Source organism: Physeter macrocephalus, chromosome 9 (genome assembly GCF_002837175.3).
Source record: "Physeter macrocephalus isolate SW-GA chromosome 9, ASM283717v5, whole genome shotgun sequence".
Classification (NCBI taxonomy): domain Eukaryota; kingdom Metazoa; phylum Chordata; class Mammalia; order Artiodactyla; family Physeteridae; genus Physeter; species Physeter macrocephalus.
The window spans coordinates 83329800-83355228 of NC_041222.1; the positions used below are offsets into that span (position 1 = coordinate 83329800).

General features: G+C 39.1%; 2 protein-coding genes across 7 annotated transcripts in view; one reads left to right on the forward strand and one right to left on the reverse strand.

Moving 5' to 3' along the window:
- The window catches only part of CENPP (centromere protein P), a 242670-nt gene that overhangs the window by 147529 nt on the left and 69712 nt on the right, over positions 1 to 25429 (forward strand). The gene's annotated exons all lie outside the window — the stretch shown is intronic.
- The window catches only part of ECM2 (extracellular matrix protein 2), a 67044-nt gene continuing 53752 nt past the window's right edge, over positions 12138 to 25429 (reverse strand). For all 4 annotated transcript variants that reach the window (XM_028494138.2, XM_028494139.2, XM_007111300.4 and 1 more), the window contains exons 7-10: positions 19906 to 20063; positions 17620 to 17759; positions 15950 to 16276; positions 12138 to 12352 (exon numbers count right to left, since the gene is read on the reverse strand). In XM_028494138.2, the coding sequence (XP_028349939.1) occupies positions 12184 to 12352; positions 15950 to 16276; positions 17620 to 17759; positions 19906 to 20063 (794 nt within the window). In that variant the 3' untranslated portion in view covers positions 12138 to 12183. The remainder of the gene's footprint in view (positions 12353 to 15949; positions 16277 to 17619; positions 17760 to 19905; positions 20064 to 25429) is intronic.

Sequence of the window (25429 nt, forward strand, 5' to 3'; positions counted from 1 at the left end):
CCAAGGTATACCTATATTATATGACATTCTTCTGTATGAATATACCAGAAATTATATATTTTATATGTATATATATATATATATATATATATTCATTCAACTGGGTTAATTTCCATTTGGAGTGTAGCTATGAACTTTTAAGCATTCCTTGATCTGTCATTTGAGGCTCATGTGTATGTGTTTTTGTCAGGTAGAATTGCTCTATATTTAAAAATTGTGGAGCTTCCCTTGTGTCTCAGCGGTTAAGAATCCGCCTGCCAATGCAGGGGACACGGGTTCAAGCCCTGGTCCTGGAAGATCCCACATGCTGTGGAGCAACTGAGCCCATGCACCACAACTACTGAGCCTGTGCTCTAGAGCCCTAGAGCCACAACTACTGAGCCCGCGTGCTACAACTACTAAAGCCCACGCACCTAGAGCCTGTGCTCTGCAATGAGAAGGCACTGCAATGAGAAGCCCGTGCACCGCAATAAAGAGTAGCCCCCACTTGCTGCAACTAGAGAAAGCCCACACGCAGCAATGAAGACCCAACGCAGCCAAAAAAATAAATAAATAAGATAAATATTTTTTAAAATTATGAAGTTTCAACTTCTCTTGATAAGTAAAGCCTTGCCACTGGGTGGCTCCTGTTTTTGTATGGCAACACTTGGCTGGGGCTGAACGGCAGCTCCTCCTCTCAGTGGGATGTGTGCCTCCCACTCTCTACCTTTGCCTGTGCTCACACAGTGTTCCTCTCCCACGTCACTCTCCCAGCCTCTCCTCACCTCTCCTCTCAGTCATGGCATCTGCCCCGCCACCACCCGTCTAGGCAGGGTTCTGCCACCTTGTCTAGAGAGCTGGGAGGCACTTCCTGTGAGATTGTTTTTCTAAAGATGTGTTGCAGCCTCTCTCCTCTCCTCACTTGTGAGCCCTGAGCTTATCTTCCTCCAGCATGTTGCTGTGATCTTTAGTCAGAAGGCTTAGGGAAAGAAATGGGCCCTGGAGTATAATGCCAAGATGCAGGTGGTCTTTTTGGCTTATTCACCCTATTCTGTTGACGTTGTGACTAGAAGTACAGCCCAGGGCCCGAAACCCCTCCCACAGTCTTGGAGCTGCAGGTGGGAAGCTTTACCTCACAACTGCAGAGATAGCCCAGCGTGCACAAACACACCATTTGGATATAAACTGGAGTTTTTTCTCCACACCTTTGCAGGTTGTCATTCCAGACACATCAGTGTACCTCCTCTTCCCTAGAGTATTATGAGGAAAAAATCTTCCTTTTTTGGTTCCTATAAGGGTCCTATGAAGGGGACCTAATTCTTTTCTACATGTTTGTTTTTTATTGTTTGTGTTTTGCCTCATTGGGCCTTGGTCTAAAAACTGGAGAAATAGTGTTACTATATCAAACAGTGTCTTTGGGAATCATGAATAATCTGCACATTATTATGTTTTAAACAAGATAAGTTTCAAAATTAGAAAAGTAATATTTGCTCTACTGACATTTTATGAACAGAAACATTGATTGCATAAAAGGAACATCAACACAAATTTCTTGCATGGCCCAATATATTCCAGTCATGATGAAAATAAAAATAAATTGCTTAAGCCAAGCTTGCATATAATTTTTAAGACCCTTTCCTGACCTTCTGCTAATGTAGAAATGGAGAACAGTGGTCAAAGCCCAAACAAATGAGAACTGAAAAGGGCCATAGAAATCATCTCATGCAAATTAAAACTCCAACGGGTGAGGAGTAGGGGTGACTGTGGTCACATGAGACACCTTCTCGAGCTCAAGTATCACTAGGACGATTGAGTTTTATGATGTTTGTCAGCTGGTATCTGGTGCTTCCTCCCCTGTTTACCTTAACCTTCTGAGTACATTGGAATGGATTATGTAATCGTCTCTCATAGTATAAATTACAAGGAAAATTTTGTCCATCCCTTTATTCAAAGAACGGTGTTAAGTGCCATGAAGAAAAGCAAAATGGGATGGGGGATTGTCAGGGAAACCCTGAGGGAATGAGGGGATGTGCCTTCCAAATACCTAGTTTAAGAATGTTCTAGACCATCAAATCCTAGGATGTAAATAATGTATGCTCTTTATGCATAACAGAGGTTGTATATAGTAGGCATTCACAAAGACTTCTGAAAGAAGTGAATTCATGGGTTTGATATGATTTTATGGGTTGTTTTGAATGTTCAAGCATCCTTCATGGTGGACTAGGCTCTGATTTATAATGAGAATTGACTTTATACAGTAGATCATGACCCATGGGCAGTATTCAGCCCACAGATATGGTTTGTTTGGAGCATATGGTATTTTTTAAAACCAGGAAATTTTATATCAAAGTCTAAATTTACCATATCTTAAAAACTCAGTTTGACAAAGCCGGCCCTGAATTCCTGTGCAGTTCCAGCAATTGGCTGAGCTCATGGCAGCAACCTTCTTCAGATGGGCTCTGGTCCCTGGTTCTCAGCTTCCATTCTTCCTGTGCTGGTAAGGACTTGCTTCTGCAACTTGCAGGCTGAGCTCCTGTCATCATCCTGTTGGATGTTTTGCTCTGAAGATGAATTAATGCCATAAATTGTCATTTAAAATGAATTGAGTTGAATTTATGATAATGTAGGTATCAAATATTTTTAAGTAATGCCTCAAAGGTCAGTTTGCTTTCAGGAATGGGTGCAAGTAATGGTTTTGTTTAAATAAATTTCCAGGCTCTTTTAACTGAGAAGACCTAAAAGCAGTGAGCACATCTAACTTCCAGATCTGTGTTTCTGAGGGCCATTTTTCATAAGAAGGAGCAAGGCCGCTGAGAAAAATATCAAGTAATAGATCAGGGCCAGGGAATCTGTAAAGTGTGCCTGAAACATTTCATCATACCAGCAGGCACAAAAGCACTCAGAGATTACTACTGTAGACTGTGAACAGAACATAGAAGCTAGGTGAAGGCACAGTTTGAATACCTCAAATAAGAATGGCAATGGATTATAGTACATCAAATGCAAAATCCTTTTTATAACAGAGGGAAGAGGGTCAAAAGGATCATAGCTTTTTCTGTAGAGGAATGCCAACTAATGAGTACAGAAGGAATCACAGAGTTAGAAAATCACCACTGTGAAGCCTCCAACATAGTCACTGATTTAGGCAAAGATGGGAGCTAAAACCACTAAGTGAAAGGTTATTGGATGGCAAGATATTCACACAGACCTAAAGTCTTACCTTACAGGATATTTCTTAATTACAAGGAGATGAAGACACTACCTTAACCAATGTCTCAGCATCACCAATAACAAGCCAGCCCAACATTTTGTGCCTCCTGATATGATACAAAAGGAAGTACATGACATCACCCATGTGGGATTCTTGGCAAAAACGTTTCGCCTAAATCTAATCGTAAGGAAACAGTCAGAAAAATACATATTAGGGGACATTCTACATGATAGCTGGCTTGGACCCTTCAAAAAGTAAAGGGGTGAAACACATAGGCAGAGAATTGCTACTCTAGATTATAGGAGACTAAAGGCAAGTGAACTCTGATTAGATCTTGAGCCACGTATACACATACCACACGCACAGCAATTTAGGACATTGTTGGGACAGTTGGGAAAATCTGAATATGGACTGTGTGTTGAAACTGAATCAATGTTAAATTTCTGGGGTTTGATAATGTGAGAGAATGTGATCATTGTCTCATGGTTATGTAAGAAAATGTCCTCGTTCTTAGGAGACTTATACTGAAGTATACTTGGGTGACATGATATCTGCAACTTACATTCAGATGGTCCAGCCCCTGTACCCCACAAATACATATATATGTATAGACAGGGATATGGAAAGAGTGAAAAAGATAAAATGAAGGTGACAAAATATTAATTGGTGAATGTAGGTGAAGAATATGTAGATGTTCACTGTATTCTTTCAACTTTTCTATGGCCATAAAAATATTGCTAAATAAATGCTAAATAGTTGTGGGAAATAAGGCAATTTGCCTTAAATTAATTTTATCTCTTTGATTTATCTGTAACTCTAGTGAAATATTTACATGTAAAATATATTTTAAGTTAATTAAGGTGTTACTCTACATACAGATTCTTAGCTATTGTACAAGAATCCCTAGAGGATTTAAGATGGGTTTTATGAGCCTTTTGACACATGCAGTGTTTGTATATGTGTATTTTTCCGCATAGAAGGTCCATCATAGCTTCTATCATATCCTCAAAGGGAGGGGTCCATCCTTCAAATAGTTAAGAACTACTGACCTAGAGTAGATTTACAATTTATAATGCATTCTTTATTTTGAGTATCACATACTAGTTAGCATTTCAGACAGTTCATGTATAAATTTGGTAATTGTGAATGTAATTCTCAACTTATGTAAAGCAAATGAACCTTCAGCAGATTCCAATTTATAAAAAGATTTGCGGGCTTCCCTGGTGGCGCAGTGGTTGCGCGTCCGCCTGCCGATGCAGGGGAACCAGGTTCGCGCCCTGGTCTGGGAGGATCCCACATGCCGCGGAGCGGCTGGGCCCGTGAGCCATGGCCGCTGGGCCTGCACGTCCGGAGCCTGTGCTCCGCAACGGGAGAGGCCACAAGAGAGGGAGGCCCGCATACCACAAAAAAAAAAAAAAAAAAAAAAGTTTTGCTTGTATCAGCTGATAGTTCAATGTAAGTTTATTTGACCACAGAGATTCTGTTACTTAGAAACACACCATGACATTCTAATAACATGATGTATTCCTTTTCTTTTCCAAACTAATATGCGTTTAGTGCAATCACATGTTATTTTTAATGCAATCTGCTTTCCCTTGTGTGGATTCACATTCTTCACATTTTGTGCAAGGGGAAAAAATATGCTAGACTGTAAGTTTTTTAATCCATTTTCATATAGAAAAGGAAACATAATGTCAAAGAAGAAACAGTCATGCCTTTATTTTTTAGTTGTGTAATCACTAAGCTCTATTAATCTAGTTAGAAACATTCACCTCTTTGCACATAACAGTGTGTGACAGACCAAATTCCAACATGACTTATAGTTTCAACCGTTCCTGTACAGCATGTTGAAGCAACGACATGTGAGTAATACGTTAAAATGCCAAAGCGTTGTTTAAGACATACAGGATGAAATGTATACTAACACATATCTGTGCTGTTTAAAGTAGATTTTAGTTTCTCTGAAAATCTTTCACAAATGCCTCTGGGTCTGTTGGAATAGGTTTAATCAGAGCTGATGTTTACAAGGATAGTAAATACTTAAACTCCCCAGGAGAACCATCTGCCCAGAGCATGCTGCACCTGGCCAAGGCTTACATGCAGACTCTTACTGTATCCCCGTAGACCCACTTGTGGGTTATCTCTGTGGTAGGAGTCCATCTGCAGGACAGGTTTACTGATCAAATATTCTTCTAGTTTGGCTATTTTAAATACAGTTTTTCTCCCTTTTTGGTGTTATTTTATTACAGTGAATCACACTTATAAGTCAGAATTACTTTTGTTTCCTATAATCAGGATTTTTTTTTTAATCTGCTTCTAAACTATTGCCATATCTATGACAATAAGTAGTTTAGATTCTATGAGTCCTGGTTTTACTCTGTGTTTAGAGAGCCCTTGCTCAAGTAAGGCTCGAGCCCTTGCTTAACCCTTGTTCTAAGCTAGTTTCATTCTGTTCTGTGTGATGGATATGAGCATGCAGTGACACAGCACAAAGACCGCCAAGCTCAAGAGAGACGCTGACATGGCTGCAGAGTCCCACTTGAGTGCAGCCGTCTACAGAGAGCATTTGCTGACTCCTGCCCTACTGTAATAGGCCCACTCCTTTTTCCACTGTATATCACAATCTAAGGAATCAATGTCCTTTAATAATTAATATCTACCATATTATGAGACTTGGCAGCCTTGAACAAGTCACTGAACCTTCCTACCTGCTGGTTTCCCAATGCCTATCCATGAAGGAATGGACACTCATCTGACGTCCACCCTGTGCTCAGTACTGTCATGGACATCACCTTATTTAACCTTCCCAGCAGCCTTGGTAGGCAGATGTTCTCTTCAATTTCATGGGCAAGGAAACTGGAAATCAGAGTCTAAGTAACTTGACCAAGCCCACAGCTAATAAGGATTCCAATCCAGACCCAAGATACTCATTCTTGTTTTTTCATTTCAAGAGATGGACCTCATGTTTCACAGACTTCTAGGGTTTAAGGGCCCCTGGAGTCATCTGGTATATGTTAGAGCTGGCCAGAAACTTCTATTTTCATAAGTACTTTTAATATTTTTGAATTTTAATTTGACTGAGAGTCTGAATTCAACTATGGACAGTTGAATAATTCAGTTATCACCAGTTTGTAAGTACTTCTCCTCTGAGGAAACTTTCTGTTTTCTAAATAAGGGAAAGAGATGGAATAGATATCATAGAGGGTTTTACCCAGCCCTTTGAGGTTTCACTTAAACAGCAGAACATGAGTATTTCATTCTTTTATGTCAGCATCTACGAACCTAGTAATTCATGTTGTTTAAATGATGGCTTTGGAAAACATCGTCAAAGTTGCTGTTATGGAGAACAATCAGTTGATTACTAAGTATTACCAGTTGTCAAAGCATGACTTAATTTTTTATAAAATATACTCTGTGCCTTCTAATGTCCATGTCAGGAAATATTAATAAGAGAAATTATTCCTTATTTTATGACCCTATAGAAATCTTTATTGCTTTTCCTTTAAAAATCCTTAAATTTTGCAGATTTCTTTTTGTTTTGTTTAGGAGTAGTATTAATATCAACTTTGGACAACTCATGAGCTGATTGTTTAGACTGAGGAATCAACAGTCATTTTAGTACCTACTTTGTACACAGAATGCAGGGATCCAAGAAATGAATTGTTTCTCTTCTTCTAAGTTGTACAGTCTTTTGGGGAAAACAAGATACACCTCCTACCCATCTACAGTACAACACCCCACATGCAAAGAAATAATCAATGCAGACCTAACTCATAATACCAGATCTGTCTTTCACGAGGTTGGTGGAACAGATGCCGAGTGCCGAAGGGAGGGGTCACTTCCCAGGCAGCTGGGCTTCTAGGCACAGCTTGTCTTGTGCCTTGGAAGTTCTTGAGATCAGATCATATGGCTCAGTCAGATGGAGACTTATGGTGTACTTGCTTCCCTTGAAATTGGAAGTCGGTGCTCATTAGGGTTCCGCTCCCCTGTCCTTCTCTTCACCTGCCCCTCAATGTGTATCCTTTCCTTTGGATTCCACTCCAGCTGAGTGCATTCCCATCCTCCTGCCTGAATTCCATGGTGACCACCACCACCCCCAACTTGAACATATTCTCACCCAAACTGTCCCTTTCTTACAGCTTCTCAGCAGTATCAATGAGACTCAGAGCAGTTCTCCTTTTGTCTCCTTTTCTCTTCTTTGTGTGTGTCCCTTACATGGTAGATCACTATCCACTAGTAGTTCTTCTCTTTTATTCTCTTTCTTTCTTTTTACATTCAATCAGTTCATTTTATTTTTAATATATTCTCAATTATTCATGGCTCATAATGTCCTTCTGAGATTGAGCCCCTCAGAAGACCACAGGTGGTCACTAATTATGGTAGACTTTCCCTCAGACTTAATCTCCACGATGAGAATGTAGATATTTTTTTCTTTCTTTCAAACTCTCTGTCATACCTATTCCTGTTCCTGCTTGTTCTTCCTGTCACCTGTGCTGTGGGGGTCCCACTTATTCTGTTTCTAGATTATTACAGTGGTGGCTCTTTTTCCTTCCTGAAACCATTGCTTTCATGACATACTCCTCCCTTCAGAGTTTTTTGGTGGTGCACTGCATTTCTCATCACAGTAAGTCTGGTCTCTTCTTGCTGGCCTTCCAAGCCATCCCAGGCCTCTTATTTCCTGTATAATCTTTCCTCCACTGGTGAACCTCAACTATGCTTGGCTCATGCCTCTTTTAGTCAGTCATTCCTTCCCCCTCAACTGATTCAAATCCTATTTCAAGGCCCAGCTCAAGCCTGTTGATCTTTTCTTCTCCAAACTCAGTGCTAGTTATTTCCCGTATCATATATACCACAGGCTTCCTTTATTACTCCTGATCTAAATTTGTCAATTCAGGGAAGCCATTTTTGCCTATAGCACACAGCATTATGCTTAACATAATGTGTGGCACCAGTAAAAATTTAGGATTTTATCCTTTAGCTATATACCCATCATCTGTGGCTTAAATTTCCACATACTTACCAAATCTAAAATTATCTGGAAATAAGCATTATAATTTATTAACACTTCCCAATGAATTTAAAGGTTTATACTACGTAGTTTGAACAGTTATTGGAATAATCACATTCTTATGTGTGAATGGGGTATCATCCTCACTGCTCTTAGTGGTGTCCATGCAGACCAGGGGCAGATTTCAACTAGTGTAGTGGGTGGTATATTCCATGTTAATAAAAGCAGTCATCCCTAAGAGTAGTTAACTTTAACCTCACAAGCCTGACTCCTAAGGGATGTGTGTAGAGTCATTTGACAATACAAGCCCAAGGAGAGATTGTTGTATCTTCTCGCTTCTGTTGGCAGCACCTGCCAAACCAGGTGCCCTGCACCCTCAGATTTAGAGGTGCGCCATACACACTCTCAGGTGTCCAGACTTTCCACTTTGGGGACTTCATTCAGAAGATGCATGTTAAGTCCAGACTGAGCCACCTACTCCCTGTCATTCCCAAGCGCCACACACTCACCCTCAGGATGCTGGGGTCATCCTGACCTGACTTCTCCATAGGGAGTGACACAGTCTGACAGAGATGAGGATGTGAGCCCAGTCTGTGCACGCTATAGCACTGTGCCATGTTTTGCCTGTCCTACAGAACACGTACTTATGCTGACTGCCTTTCAGGGTGTTTCAGGTTGGAGGTCAGTAGTCTTTGGTTGTGGCAGAAGTGCTCAGGGCTGATCCCACCTTACGAGCTCCAAAGGAACAGACACATCTACTAAACTTCCTTGTCCTGGCATACTCAGAGGTTGGCTGTGTCCAGGCAGCTGTAATCTGCATACCTGAGAAGCATTTCTTCAGACCAGAGCTCTCCAGTGAAGTTCTCTGGAAGTGTGGGAGGAGCTGAGCAGAGGATAAGGACCAGGGACTTTGGCTGAATGTTCCTTATGATTCTTAAAACTTGATGTGTGATTTATATAGTACCTTGTCTACTGGTTTCAAGAAATAAGTGTGGTTAGGGAGGCAGGCAGGAACAGTGGCAGCTAACCCTTTCTGATGGTAGCAAAGCTGTTTTGTCTGAAGAGAGTCTGTGTACTTCCTCTTTAGGGACACTTCCACCCCAGGGCACCATGAACTCCTAATGAGCCATGCTTGAAAACCACTGATGTGTTCATCAGTGCATTTATATTCACACAGCATGCTATTTTATAATTGAATCAAGTGATCAGAAAAGTAAAATGACTACATAATTATTGGAGACCAAGATGGGCACTCAGGTGTCCTGATTCCTGGTGTAATTATTTCCTTATGATTCTAGGCTATATGTTTCTTTAACCACATCTTATCTTTAGTGCTTTTTGAAATATTTTAATCTACAATAAGCCAAATCTCAAAATTGAAAAGTTAGTTAGTACTCCTCGTACTTATGTGCAAAGATGACACACCATTAATATTTTCAGACCATAGCTGGGCCAGGATTTCCTTAGTGTACATATGTATTCATAATTACAGCATATTTCTGAAGCCGAACAGAACACCTCTTTATTTTAAACATTATATATCATGAAGAATGTTTGCTATATGGACATTTATCACTTTTTAAAAAATGGAATTAAAGCTTCTATCCAGAGCATGATGAAGTTTCAAAGCAAACAAGTTCAATGCTAGACATATTTTATATTTTAAATTATAAAATCAGAAATAAAAGCATCTTCCAACTTAAAAACAAAGCTTTCGTCAGTCATTCTGATTTTTAGCCTTTCTAGAGATTCTGCTCCCAACAGGGTGTCCCTGAGTGCACGATAGGGTCTCAGTGTGTTCCTGGGCCTGGTGTTACTCCAAGGCTTCCAGGGATTGCTGTGTCTTACTGCAACTTGTGCTGTTTGCACACTCTAGAAACCCACGATCTGGGAGTACCCCCAGGCCCAGGCAGAGGGGCCTCAGGAAGCCAGCATGCTTCATTGCATCACCACCCTGTTCTGCTGACTTCATCACACTTGGCCTGTTGATTTGATTGTCTATTTGATTTCCTGCTTATTGCCCCTAACGCAGTATGCATTGCCAGAGAGCAGAGACCTCATCTGATCTATTCATCCATGTCTCTGTAGAACAGCACCTGGGACACATCTGATTAAAGTCAGAATGAGAAATGAATGCTGGAGTGTTTCAGTATTCGTCTGTGTTGTCCAGGATGCTAATTCTTTTGACTCACTTTATTCAGTTTGAGTCCCCTCTGACACTAATTTTGTTTACTGTTTAGGTTGCCTTAAACCACTTATGTCAATGCGTTTATATTCACACAGCAAGAAGCATTGCACAAGGGTTCTTGTTGATTAAGTGAATAACCATATCTTCTTGTTTTCATCTGTCTCTTACATTCAACTTGGCCAATTTAAATTAGCAATGCTTCTACATTCCTAAACTAGTTATAAATCTCAACTTTTGTTCCATAGGATTTTATTTCTCTTCTTAGCCACTTGGCTTAAGTCTTTGACCCTTGATTCTAACAGTTTGTATCATATTATTATTCTTGTTCATTTTGTAATCTCAAAAACCTAGATATTAAGAAAAGGGGTTTAGAAATAACATTAGCTTAAATGGGATAAATCAAACTTACACATCTTGAAAGCTGTCCAGATAATAATCAACTTTGGTTGAATATGCTGGTTGCTGTTAATTTTATATGAAATGTTGGCAATTATAAGTATACTCACCATGCATACCACGCTTCCCAGATGCTTTTTATTCTCTGGTTCTCGTAATGACCCTGTGAAGTGGGGCTGGAAGGTTCTAAGGATGGTGAGAGAACTATTAAAAGATTGAATAACTGAAGTTTGAAAAGTTAGAGTAACCTGCCCAAGGGGGCCAAGACTAGAACTTAAGTTCCTAATCTGGTGTTTTTTCAAGGTACAAAACTGAGAGTAACAAGAAAAGTCAATGTGGTTTCTGTATGTGTCTTTTACAAATTACTTTAGAAATAAAGATGAAAGATCATTACATAATGAAAATTTTAATATATTATATGGTTTTGTTAGGGTCTAGTACATAGTGAATACTAATAGCTTTATGTTAAATTGAACTGAGTAAAAGGATACATTTGAGCAAATTAGGGCAAAGAAAAGAGGTACTAACAATGACCAGAGGAGCAAAAATTTTAAAAAATTTATGCATTAGGTTTACATTTACAAGGTTTAGTCAAGGAAAATTAACTTATATTTTAAGCAAACTCCACTGCTTCCCATAAAATCTTTTGATCTTGAGCAAAGAATAATGAGGGTGATCTTAAAATACTGTTAAACTTTTTAGACTTACAGAAAAATTACAAAAATCATATAGAATTCACATATACCCTTCTCCCAGCTTCCCCTAATGTTAATAACCACATACTTAGCCATAGTACAATTCTCAAAACCAGGAAATTAACTTTAGAGTAGTGTTTTAATTCCACACGTAATTAATAGAAGGAACTAAAGCTAAGACAATAATTTAGTTTATTTATACCAGTAATTGTATCATAGGGTCTTATAGAAAATAAATTATTGCTTTAACAGTAGAATAATAAACAGAACACTAGTTCATAGATTCTACCTATTATTTTTTCCTGTTATCAACTTCTTGGTCTTGAACCATAATATGCATAATTTTTAAAAGGACTTAGGGAGTTCTTAGCTAATAGCAATACTAAGATCTGTTGTAAAGGACATGCTTATTTTGTTCCAGATTCTCCCAGTCTAGTTCAGTAGCACACAACATCCTATTCTCATGAGAAAACTTTGCAATGAGATGGCGTCTTTCTAGAGTGTAAAACTGAAACCTTCACTAAAACTGCTAGAAGACTAAACCTTGTAGATATGTCTTTGGTTGTTCTTATGTGCATTGGTGAATCAGATTGGCTAGCATAATGATACTAATTATAACATGACATTATATATCTCTTATTGATGAAAGATGCTACTGAAACAGATATGTGAGTATAATTTACAAATGACAAAGAAAAACGTGGAATTACTTGATATTTTGTGGTTTAAGAATGACATTTGAATATGATCTTATGCATGAAAATGCATAGGATGATATTTCTCTTGTTTTAATATAGTTGTTTTCAAGATGAAGATGTTCCAGGGTTGAATCACCATCTTCTTCAGAATTGCAAATTTGTTCTGGAAGAATATTCCTAAGGAAAAATAGACATGCAAGTCATAAATGATCCAACTAATATTCTGTCTTCATAATTTAGGAGTTAAATTTTACATTTGTTTTAAAAACTCTTTTGTTTTTAAAATAAAATTGCATCCTTTTCTTATACACCAGAAAAAATTTCAGATATGTCAAAGATCTACACATGAAAAAATGAAGCCATAGAATAGTAGAATAAAACATGGTGATACCCTGGGAGTGGGGGAAAAATCTTCCTATGTGTGACTCAAAAACCAGATGCACTAAAAGAAAAGATTAATAAATTGACTACAGGTTTGTTTTTTTTTTTAATGCAAAATTAAAAGACAAATCACAAACTAGGAGAAAGTGTTTGCAACTTATATTACTGATAAAGGGCTAATATACAAAGACCTAAAAACCTAGGAGGAGAGGGAAATGAGAAAAAAAAAAGATACCTGGGTAACCAGTTTACAGAAGAGAAAATGAAATGGCATGTAAACATGATGCTTAATTTCATTCATGATAAGAAAGATGTAAATTGAAATGATACTGGCATACCACTCTCACTTACCAGATTTGCCCAACGCCCTCCCAAAAAAATCCAAAAGTTCATTAACATGTTCTGATGATGAGTCTCTATAGGATCAAACATCACTGAAGAAAATTCAAAACAGTACAGCCCCATGGATAGGAATTTGCAAAATTACATGTGTATTTTATACCTTTCACTCAGCAATCCCACTTCTAGGGATCTATCCCAAAGTTAGATTGGAAAAATACAAAATTACATTTGAACAGAGTTGTACATTGTGGCATTATTTTAGTATAAAAAATGGAAACAGTCAAATGTCTATCAATAAGGAACTGGTTGAATAAAATGTCCATATAGTGGAATACTGTTCAACTGTAAAAAGGAATGAGGAAATTCTCTACATACTGATATGGAGTGATATCCAGGATATACTGATAATTTTTTAAAGTGAAGAACAAAAAATAATACACTCTTTCCAGAGAGAGAGAAAAAAATAATAATCCTTTGGTGTAATAATTTGTATAATAATTGTGAGAGGCAGTAGGGAATATGAATGCGTGTATGTATGCTTATATTAAAAAAAATAACACTGGGATCATCAATGGGAAATTAATTTAAAAGTTTAGGGGCTTCCCTGGTGGCGCAGTGGTTAAGAATCTGCCTGCTAATGCAGGGGACATGGGTTCAAGCCCTGGTCCGGGAAGATCCCACATGCCGCGGAGCAACTAAGCCCGTGCGCCACAACTGCTGAGCCTGTGCTCTAGAGCCTGCGTGCCACAACTACTGAAGCCCACGCGCCTAGAGCCCATGCTCCGCAACAAGAAAAGCCACTGCAATGAGAAGCCCGCGCACTGCAACAAAGAGTAGCCCCCGCTCACCGCAACTAGAGAAAGCCCACACGCAGCAACAAAGACCCAACATAGCCAAAAATAAATTTAAAAAAACTTAACCTATGGTAAAGGATGGAATATGGTATAAGGGACAGGCATAGAAAAATATTATATAAAAAGTAGCAATTCCTAAAAACCAAAGCAAATTAAAGACCTATCTGAATATTAAGTTGTTGACCTATTGTTACAGAGAAAACTTCTGTATTTAAGCTATACATCCTTCATGGAACATATTCTAAGGACAAATAGAACTACTAAAAACATAATAAACTTAATTAAATACTTTTGTTGTTAGTTGTAATAATGGTATTATCATTTTGAAACTATTGTTTAGAGTAAATATAAGTTATTGTTGGGAACCTAGATTTTCAGTGTAAGATAAGCAAGTTTAAAACAGAAAGACTTCTCTGTAACATTAAATTTGACTTGGGAATATCAGTATGAACTCATTTTTTTTTCTTCACAAGATACATATTTCTGGCAGTCCACTGAAAGGCTTTGAAACAGTAACAACACATTTGAAAGGAAGATGCCTGGTGCCCAGATTGGGACCTCTGAACACGATTCCCCAGTGAGAAGAGCTAGGGCTCTTTGGAAGAAGGCTAGCATCGGGCTGTAGAGGGGGATATAAAAGTGAGCCATCCAAGATCTACGGAGGCCTATCCAAGGACACAGGAACCAACTCGAAGGGCTACCATTGGCCAAAGATTGGACAGTTTAAGAACAATAATTGCAGTTGATTGAAACATTCTTAATATTATAAAGCCATAAGTTCATATTGATTCTCCAGAGAAAGAGAGAAAGCCAAAAACAAATTAATAAAGCAAAAATATTTAGGCACCAACTTCTTTTTTATCCTGAGACAGCCACTATTAAAATTTTAAAATATTTTATAGTCCTTTTCCTTCCTGTTTAATGCATATGTATAATTTTTTCCAGTTTTACAAAGATTGGCATAACATTGTATTAGTTTAAAGTGTACAACGTAATGATTTGATGTATGTGTATGTGGTTGAAATGATCACCACCATAAGTTTAGGTAACATCCATCACTTCACACAGTTACAAACCTGTAACCAACTTCTTACTCTGCTAGGCAGTTTAAAGGAAAGAACTGAGCCTACCTTTCAGAGTAACAAAGTTGCCCTAATTGAAAAGAAAATATTATTTACAGAGGAAGTCCAGCTATAAAATGTGGAAAGTGACAAAAATAGAAATTCACCATTTTATTACCCCTAACGAAATAACAGATGCAAGCAATAAGCATCTGTGAGTGAAAAAACCATTGGTTCAGTGGTGGAGGAGAAAGGTTATAATGGAGATATCAGGCCATGACCACCTAAATCCCACCAGAATGGGAAAGATATTGTATGCCTCCTGATGCAATGCAATAGGAAGCATATAAGCATGACCTAGGAATTATTTTGGCCAAAAAATTTTGACTCTGAATCTTTAAAGCCTTTCCCATCCCCACCTCTTCCCCTATAAACTCTTGACTCTTTCTTTGTTTTATTTTTCAGGAGTTTGTGTTTGGAAATGTAGAGACAGGTAAAAGAGTAAGGGGTATAATCTCCAAGGACAGTACCACAGAGGTCTGGGATCTGCCTCCCTTGTTGGCTGCACTAACAAAGTGTTCCAGATTAATTCTTGAGACATTCATACTTTCTAGGCAGGGGTGATGACTCCGTCAGCAGACGGAACACACACAGAAAAATGTATCCTCAGAAGTGAGGGAGCTGAGTCTCAATAAATTTATTCAGAATTTTGTCTTCAGAAAAACCTAGGTAGAAGCAATTTTAATTTTAGCATATACTTAGGTTTTGTGTTCTACAGATTACAGTGTTTGAAATTACATATGGAGGTGGGATTAGCACCATAGTCTACTGCCTTGAAGCCTCACTTGAACATGCCTCTAAGGTTCTAGGTATTATATAATCATACTCTATTTTTACATTTTTTTACTATGGAAGTTTGCATACATAGAAAAGTAGAAAAAACACTATAGTGAATCCTTACATACCTATTATCATCCAGCTTCAACAATCATTAACATTTGCCAATCTTGTTTAATGCAACCTCTTGTCACTTTTTTTCTTTAAAGTAAATTCCAGACATCATGTCTTGGTTGTTTAATCCTATATTTTGTCACCCATGACAATTTAAATGGATACTTGAAAAGGCCAAAATTTACCGTATCTTGTTGTTGTTCAATCTCAGAAAATGTAGTGCTTTCATTTCTTGTACCCCAGGTGGTATAGATTTTAATTCATTATGATCCAGAAACAGCTCTCGCAGAGAATGATAAGCCCCATAGAAGGAAACTTGGTCTATGCCATCATCCACAAGTTTATTAAATGACAGGTACAGGTATTCCAGGCCTGGTTCCATGTGGCCAAACACAAAGCCAGGGATGCGCTCTATCTGGTTGCCAATGAGCACAAGGTGCAGCAGCGACTTGGGTAGATAGGAGGGGACATGGTAGAGCTTGTTGTAGGAGAGGTCAATTGATTCTAGATTTCTAGAAAAGAGTAAACAGAGTGAGGACTTCAGGGCAGTGACTGTAAGCTCAAAGTTTTGACAAGCCAGTCAAGATGCTTGTCCATTTTCCTGCCAGTACTCAATGTGCTGTAATGATTCCCAGTGCAAGTGTGGCTGTATGGTGGTCTGGCTGCAAGGCTAGTGCTCTTACCTGGGTACCACAGAGCTGCTTGAGTTCCTCTCTAATAGAGGAGCACCAGAGTTCAGAGAGAAAAACTCATATCCCAGGGGTAATGCTGAGACCCAAAGAGGTCCCCCAAATATCTCTAAGGTATCAGAAATGAAGTCCAGGGTCCTAGCTGACATCAAACCCTAAAATCATCTCTGGTTCCAGCAAGAAAGTAGCAGTGTTGAGGGGTTTTTGCATTCTTGTTACACATTTGATCTGATGACCTGGGATCTGGGTCTTGGGGTGAGAATGAGGCATCTAGAAAAGGTTGTTAATAAGCCAGAAGATCTGGGAAATGTGTTGAACTGTCTGGCTTTTTTCAGAGCCTCACCTGTGGCTTCTGCCCACCCCATGAAGACTTTTCACCTGATGAAGACTCAGTTGCCCTGCCACTGCCACATCCTGCTGAACCTAATTGGCCCTCAAGGCCTCTTTTCATCTCTGTCCTGCTTCTGAAAGATGCCTGTCCCCATGGTGCCACTCAGATCCCTCCTTCCCTCACCACATGACTCTAGATCTGCTCTGATGCAGCTGCTGCCAGGGCCTGACCCTGCTTCCCTGTGTAGCTAATCCTCTCCTTCCTGATGAGCAAGGCCTCCACACTTTGCCCTTCACTGAGGCTACAGCCTGGGACCACTGATTCCTCTCCAGGAAGATGGGCTCTGCTTTTTGCTTCCGATATCGGGTCAGGCATTCTTTAGTCTGTTTTGTAGCGCTTGAAATAGAGAAATAGTTTGAAGGAATGAAGACAGTGTGGTATAGAACAGTGAATGCTGGTGCTTCTACCTAATGGTGAGGGAGAAGCGGGGAGGAGGGCAGCTTCCTTCCTCACTATGGGTAGGGGATTATCTCACTTAAACTTCATGACTGCCTGTGAGGTCAGCAGAGAGCACAACAGTGATCAGACCCTAAGGTCACTTGGGCTTAGCACTTGCACACTGTAGGGTGTCCCCAGCAGCAGTGAGCATGGCCGTCCTAACATCAGTCATATCATGAACGGTTTGAAGTCTATGCAAATAGCCAAGTTTTATGTAGGGAGAGGTTCACTAAGAAAGAATGCTGTCACCTCCCTCACTTGCCCATGTTCATACCCTGTTTAATAATGGCAAAGGAAAGAAATCATCTAAGAAAGTCAGATTGTAGCATGTACTTACTCTTGATTTATCCAGGCTAAAGGAGCAATTCTATTTTCTTCAATTTTATTATAACGTAGTACAATGACATTGATCTTTCTGGTATGATTAAAAGAAATTTCAGTTATTTCTTCAATTTGGTTATTTTCTAGGTATAATTCCTATAATTAAGAGAAGAGACTTATTTTTTTCATATTAGTTGATAAATATATTCAATCTCAGAGTTAAAATCAGGTTATAGACTGTTGTCACTAGTGTTAGCTAAAGAGTCTTGCAGCACTTCAAAATGAGTTCATATTTTTAAGTTGTCAGATTTTCTAACTAGTAAAATAAAATGTACTATCTCTCATGGTTATCGAATTAAATGAATTTTATTTAATTATTTTTGAACCATAAAATGATATATGATATAACATACCATAATAATTGTACAAAGCTTTCTAATTTATAACACTTATTCACATAAATTATTTCATTTGGGCTTCAAGATCCTAGAAAGTAGGAAATAAGTAGAAATTATCACCATTTAGCAGTAAAGAAACTCAGGCCTGGAGAGATGGCAAGATGTTTGCAAGGTTACACAGTTAATACATGAGGGAAACTCATGCTGGCTGGCCCCAGCTTAGGTCAGCCTGCTTCCTACCAATCCATGCTGTCTGTAATTTTTTTAGGCTCACATTTTTTAGATTTGTTTGTATTATAATTAATTAACAGTTAATTAGAGCCTTCATTTAACATCAGGGTGAAGTTTGCTAGGACTATTAGTAAGTTTTCAACAGCTAGCTGCCTTCAAGTTAAATTCATTTGGCATTACAAGGAATTTTTCACTCAGGGATCTTTTTGGAATTCAGAAGTACAATTGGTATATATATTCAGAGTAACTTTCTATTCCTGTTGTAGTAATTTCCCCCTCTGTCATTTAATTTTGGTATTGTTGGAAGTGAGTAAAGTGATTTTTAGCTTTTTGCTTTTACCTTCATACATATGTAGGGGTGAACTAGATCAGTGGTTTCTAAACTTGATTGTATGTTAGAATCACTCGTGAGCTTTTTAAAGTATAAATTCCAACCTAAATCAGCACGCTCATTTATACGTTGAAACTGCAGCTGTGAAGCAGTGCATTGGAAGGATTCACAGCACATGTACTTGCATGGACAGCACCCCCCAAGAAGCTAGCGAGAGGGTCTTTGGAAAGAGAAACCAGGGATGAGAGGGTCAGACGTGGAATAGAGACACATTGCTCTTTTGTACTATTCAAGTGTTGTGTGTGTGTTTTACTGTGTGCATGCATTATCTATTTAAAATTTTAATTTTTAAAAAAATTATAAATTGTTGACCCCATTCTCCAAAGAACCTGATTTAGCATGTCTGGGATAGGTCCAGGAATCTGTATTTCTTTAGAATCCAAGTGATTCTGAGGTAAAGGCAGGTTATAGAACCTCAATCTTTACAATTTTGGTAAATTCTAAAGGTCTATCTTAATCTGGAAGTAGGAAGAGGAAGCATGGTGGCTGTCGTAGCAGCAGTATCATATCGAGATTAATGGCCCTCTCTTGGCTCACCGCGTCTACAGCAGTGGGAAGCTTCGTCCTGCTGTCTGATTGTGTATGTGGCAGAAACAGAGCTCAGAGGAGGTGGCCTAGGAGTCAGCTGGATCTGCCAGGCCTCTGTTCTTAATGCAGGAAGTTGGGGCATACACTCAGCAGGGAAGGCCCCCAGAGTCCCCCCTTAGTTAAGTGTGTTCCTTGTAGCAAGGGAGACCACACACTTGGGCAGCAGGGAGTGTCTCCAGAGGGGATGGAGACAGGACAGTGCTTGGGCCCTTGGTAGGAGCTAGTTAGAACTAGTAAGCTGTGGGAAGGGGCTGGGGTGGTGGTGGTGCTGGCACAGTCCGCAGCCTTCTCTGCAAATCTTGTCCATCTTCACAGGGTCACTGCTAATCCATGTGGGACTCTGGGTGGAACAGACTGGGATGAATGTCCCAGTTTGGGACAGTTTTGCAAGTCAAGGTACTTTTTGCAAGTTGTAGTTTCTGTTTGAATACTCAGTTCATCTTCCCTTTTCTCTCCCCAAGAGCCGTCGGCAGAACCAATTTTCACTTTATCAAGATTTTCTACTAGTAGTTATAATTTTGATTCATAATTTTGTATTGTTTGAAAACAGTGCTCAAATTATAGTAAATTCTGTATATAGTACCAAAACTACCGAGTTTAATATGCATCACAATAACCTTTTAAAATATATTGTTTGTTTTGTCATAGTGTGCTGTATTTAAAATATAAAATATTATAAGTAAGATATTGGTACCTCAATAGAAGCAGGAAGACCCTGAGGTATGATTCTAAATTTATTTCTTCCCAGACGCAGGTAGGATAGGCTCTTCAAAGGTTTGAAAGCTAAAGAATTGACATTGGTTTCACTGAGACTGTTTCCTTCCAATTCTAAGGTGACCAATTGATTTAAGTCTATAAAAAAATAAAATTGTGACATTAGGATAACTAAAAAACATGTAATTTCTATAGGCTTTCAAAATGTCATGTGAAATGTTCACTTTATTTGGAGGACTGATGTTGTAGCTTCTTTATTTGTATCCCCCTGCCCCCTTAGAGCCTTTTCCCTAGTACTTTGCAAATCCTAAATGCTCAGATCAGCCAGGACTCAATGCTGAATGCATGGTCCAGGAGAGGCAGACCTGTAGAGAAATCACTGTTGTGCTGTATGATGAAAGTTTGTAACCCTCATACAAAAACCAAAACACCACACACACACAAAAAGAAAAACTTATAGGCAAATATCACTGAAGAATATATATGCAAAAAAACTCAACAAAATATTGGCAAACCAAATCAAAAGATCAAGTGGGATTTATCCCAGGGATGCAAGGATGGTTTAATATCCACAAAAAAATCAATGTGATACACCACATTAACAAATTGAAGAATAAAAGTCAAATGATCTTTTATTATAGATGCAGAAAAAGCTTTTGACAAAATTTAACATCCATTTGTGATAAAAACTCTCAACAAAGTGGGTATAGAGGGAACATACTTCAACATATAAGACAGACCTACAGCCAGTATCATACTGAGTGGTGAAAAGCTGAAAGCATTTCCTCTAAGATCAGGAATAAAACAGGGATGCCCAAACTCACCACTTTTATTCAACATAGTGTTGGAAGTTCTAGCCACAGCAATCAGACAAGGGAAAGAAGTGAAAGGAATCCAAGTTGGAAAGGAAGAAGTAAAATTGCCACTGCAGGCAACATGATACTATATACAGAAAATCCTAGAGACTGCCACCAAAAAACTATTAGAACTAGTACATGAATTCAGTAAAGTTGCAGGATACAAAATTAATATACAGAAATCTGTTGAGTTTCTATACACTAACAACAAACTATCAGAAAGAGAAATTAAGAAAACAATCCCATGTCCAATTGCATCAAAAAGAATAAAAACCTAGGAATAAACCTAAACAAGAAGATAAAAGACCTGTACTCTTTTAAGAAAACCAAGAGACATTCATGAAAAAAAACTGATTGAAGGCAACACAAACAAATGGAAAGATATACCTTGTACATGGACTGGAAGAATTAATACTGTTAAAATGACCATACTCCCTAAGGCAGTCTACAGATTCAGTTCAATCCCTCTCAAAATACCCTTTTTCACAGAACCAGAACAAATAATTCTAAAATTTTTATGGAAACGCAGAAGACCCCAAATAGCCAAAACAATCTTGAGAAAGAAGAACAAAGCTGGAGATATCACACTCCCTGGTTTCAAGCTGTAGTACAAAGCTACAGTAATTGAAACAGTGGGGTACTGGCACAAAAACAGACCCATAGATCAATGGGACAGAAGAGAGAGCCCAGAAATAAACCTATGCATTTATTGTCAATTAATCTATGACAAAGGAAGTCAAGAATGTACAGTATGGAAAGGAAAGTTTGTATAAGGAACAGAAGCCAGAGGAGGGAGTTGGGGGGCCAGGGCACCCCACAGAGGAAGCAATGGCCAAGCAGGGACTTGGAACGCAGGCAGATGAGAAGCAGAAGGTTGTACAGGGTCATTCGAAGTATTTGCAAAGACAGACAGGTATGAAATGGCAGCATAATCAAGGATGTATGAGGAATGTAATGCAATGGGTGGTTCCTTTTTCCAGGACACTGAAGGAGCACTCTCTGCCTGGCAAACCCTCAGTCTCTGAACAAGGGAGTTATAGCAGTGAATTCCCATCACAGTGTTCACTCCTGGCAGACAGTGCAGCCAGATGGACGTTTTGAAAGGAGAATGATAAAAAATTCTCTACACATTCAGACTGATCTACCAAGAAAGGCCTTTATACAAACAAGATTTTTCTAAATTGTTTCTAGTGGTCTCAGGAGTGGTATGACCAAATCAACTGGAAACTTAAAGGAGAATGGACAGCTCAGCAGTGAAGATACCCAGAGGTATCTGAGTCAGACATTCAGGGTGTAACTTTGGAGTTTGTTCAGTGGCCAAAATTTTCAGAATAGGGGAAGTTTTCATATTCAACTCAAGTCATGGGTACTGCACTGAAATGCTCTGTGCAACTCAGATCCTACTCTTAGGCATATCAGAGAAGTAAGACGTAGTCTAAGGATAAACAAAAGATACTACCGTCAGGAGTACAGATCATAGATTCTAGAACACGACAAGGAGGAGATGGCAGTATAGACTTGAGCGGTACGGAAGTGTGAGTGGGGCTAGATTCTCAAGACAGAAAGATGTAGGTAGACATGGGAGGGTGAGGCAGCCAGGTGAACTCATGGAAGCATGAACCCACATGGGTGTGCTCAGGAGTAGGAAAGAGACCAGCCCTGGAGTGGGCCATATGCAAGAGGGGATGAAGGTTATTGAGAGGGCAGAGGTGGGCTGTGCAGGGCCTTTGTGCACCAGAAAATAAGGTCTGACTTTCCTTCTCTAGGCAACAAGCAGCCTCTGGATAGGGAACAGCATGCCAAAATATTAATCTGCTGGTGTTTAACATCAGCTGAAGGACAGAGAGGAATTATGGAGGCCAACTAGTAAATTATGATAAGTGATTCTATATCCTCATGTAACCAAAACTCTTTAATTTCCACAACTAAAGATATTGAGAATCCAGCATAATTATCTAGTACATAGTTGAGGTTTTGTAATATAATAGAAGTTTTTCAGAGGAAAATAGATAATAGAAGTAGACTGGTGGTCATTACATGACCTCACAAGAAAGAGAAACAAAACACAACAATGTAAATTAATATTATACATTACTTTACGGTTATTCTCTGGCTTATGTGTATATTGTATATACATAGATAGTATGTACATTCCTATATGTAACAGGCAACAGGATGGAGGTAGAGAAGGTTCTTGTAGGTTAGACTGTGGCAGAAAGAGGATTTATTAGCAGGAAGTTGGTAGGAAGTCCTTCCCTTTGTGGGTGGGGATCTACATAACAGGTTATAGACATGGACAGACTTGTGTGAGAACTTGATCTCATAGATATTCTGACTGGATAGCCACACCACCATCACTGCTAGAAAGGACACCATGATCATGGGTTTTGTTTTGTTTTTAACATTAATGAAGACAGGAACATTTTTTAGCATGTCCAGTTTTCTCCTGCTATCCCTCCCTTCTATTTTTTCACCTTCCCTCCAATTTTAAGACCTTCCTTTTCTCTATAGTGGGTATGCACATCTCTCAGTGGATTCTGGATGAACTCCCAGCACCTTGGCATAGCATGTGCAGAGCTGTCTGTTGTGTGGTTCCTTCCTACCTTTTCAAATCATCTTTTGTTCTTCACTCCCCATCACACACTGCATCCAAGATCCATGAAACTGTATTTCCCATAGCATCCAAATTGTTTTGTTTCTTCACACCTTTGTACATACTGCTTCTCTCCCTGGAGTGCCTTCTTCCCCACTTCTCTGGAACTATATGTATAAAACCTGAAGGGACATGAGGGAGCTAACAGAAGTGCTACAGGCCACTGATGGTCAAGCCAGGGGCTTCCACACAGAAAAGCAGTGTCACAGCACTGGCAGTGGCCTGTGCTTGGGCTTGCCTTGCTCACTGCCAGCCAACCTGACCATCCACAGCAGTGGGACTCACAGGAGCTGAGGAGCCCCAGTGGCTACAGCAGTCAAGAGAAAACCCAGTACCTGAGGGGCCAGCATTAGAGCAGAACTAAGAACTCAGTACCTGAGGAACCAGCACTGGAACGGGACTAAAGACACAGGCCAAAGAGAAGAGGAGCCTTTGGGCCACACACTACAGGGGCCTCTCTGGACAAGGTGACAGTGCAGAGGCTCCTCACTGGCCGCCTGCACAGGGCCAAGGCCTGTGAGGTGCTCAGTCTATAGAGATGGGAGGTGGATCAAGGAAGAGGCCAGTTCACCCTGGAACACAGTCAACCCCCTGGGAATATGAAAATTTTTTCATGAGGGAGAAGTGCGTTTGGAGAAGCAGTTGTCGGAATGTGTGAGAGCACCTTCCAAATAAGGACTTAAAACATGTCATTTTGATAACACTGCTAGAAATACCATCTCACATGTAGATTCCATATAACCCATTAGTACGCTTGTCCTAAATTAAGTGTTCCTTTGGTCTGTTTCACCTAGCAGTTAGAAATTGAACTTTCTAATGTCTTTTCCATATGACAAAAGACCTTCAAATTTTGTTTGTTAAGTACCCTGAAATCCATCTGGAAATAGAGTATTTCCATAACTCTGTAATCCTCAGATTTGGCAGTTCTCATTATTTTTTTTTCCCCATCACCAGAAGTGTTTTGTCCTTATGAAGTTTTTTGAGGAATGAAAGGAAATAATGGAATTGTTTTATTCCTTTAAAGGCTTGGTTATCAACATTAACCTAATAAATATATTTCAAATCAAATAAAAAATGTTAAGCACTATACCTCAAGAACTACACTAGACTGTTAGGAAGATAAAAAGAAAAAATAGGCAGTTTTTGTCTTAAGCATATAAAGACATAGCTAGAATTCACGAAAAGGTAAATGTAATACTGCCTCTTTTATACAGAGTTCATAATATGACAACTTTAGTTATCCAGCTAGTCCAGAAACAGTCTTAAGAAGAGTAAATTCCAGTTGTATCAAATGTACAGAATGTGGGGCACCTTCACTAAAGCCCATCCATGGGAAAGCCAGGCTGTCGTGGCAACCTCACACCCATGGACATCATTTGTCTTGCCCTGTGGGGTGCATGTGTCTCATGGACAAGTGCCAGAGCAACCCTCTAGGGAACAAGGCTGTCAAAGCCAAAGTGACTGCCATATAGAGTGCATGTGCTAAAGTTTATGTACTTTGTTTGTAGCATTACCCCTCAACCTCACAGAGTATGCTCATTTACTTATATTTTATGCATAATTCTCATTTGCCAAAACATGTCAAGTTAAAGACAGCAAAATGTTCAGAGGCAGTGGGAGTTGTGTATGGGGTGTATTGAGCATCTAAGGGTGATTAAAGGAGACCCATTCAACAAGCCATGATACTGTGTTATCACCACTGATACCAAAAACATCGGTACAAACACAGCACCAGAACACCTGGCTGTGTGAGGAATGTTAGTGTAACTCTTAGGATATTATGGATTTGTAATTTTGTTATTGTATTGTGAATGATGAAAACCTGAAATCACTGAAAGTTTATTTATAAAATGCATTTTTAAGACAACGGGCAGTTTAAAATACATTTTTAAAAGTTTCACCGGTCAATAGTTAAAATAAATGTTATCAACTTAAATGGTAACATGACCTAAAAAAATTTTACTAGCTGTTCATTTAGCAATATTGCAAATAAA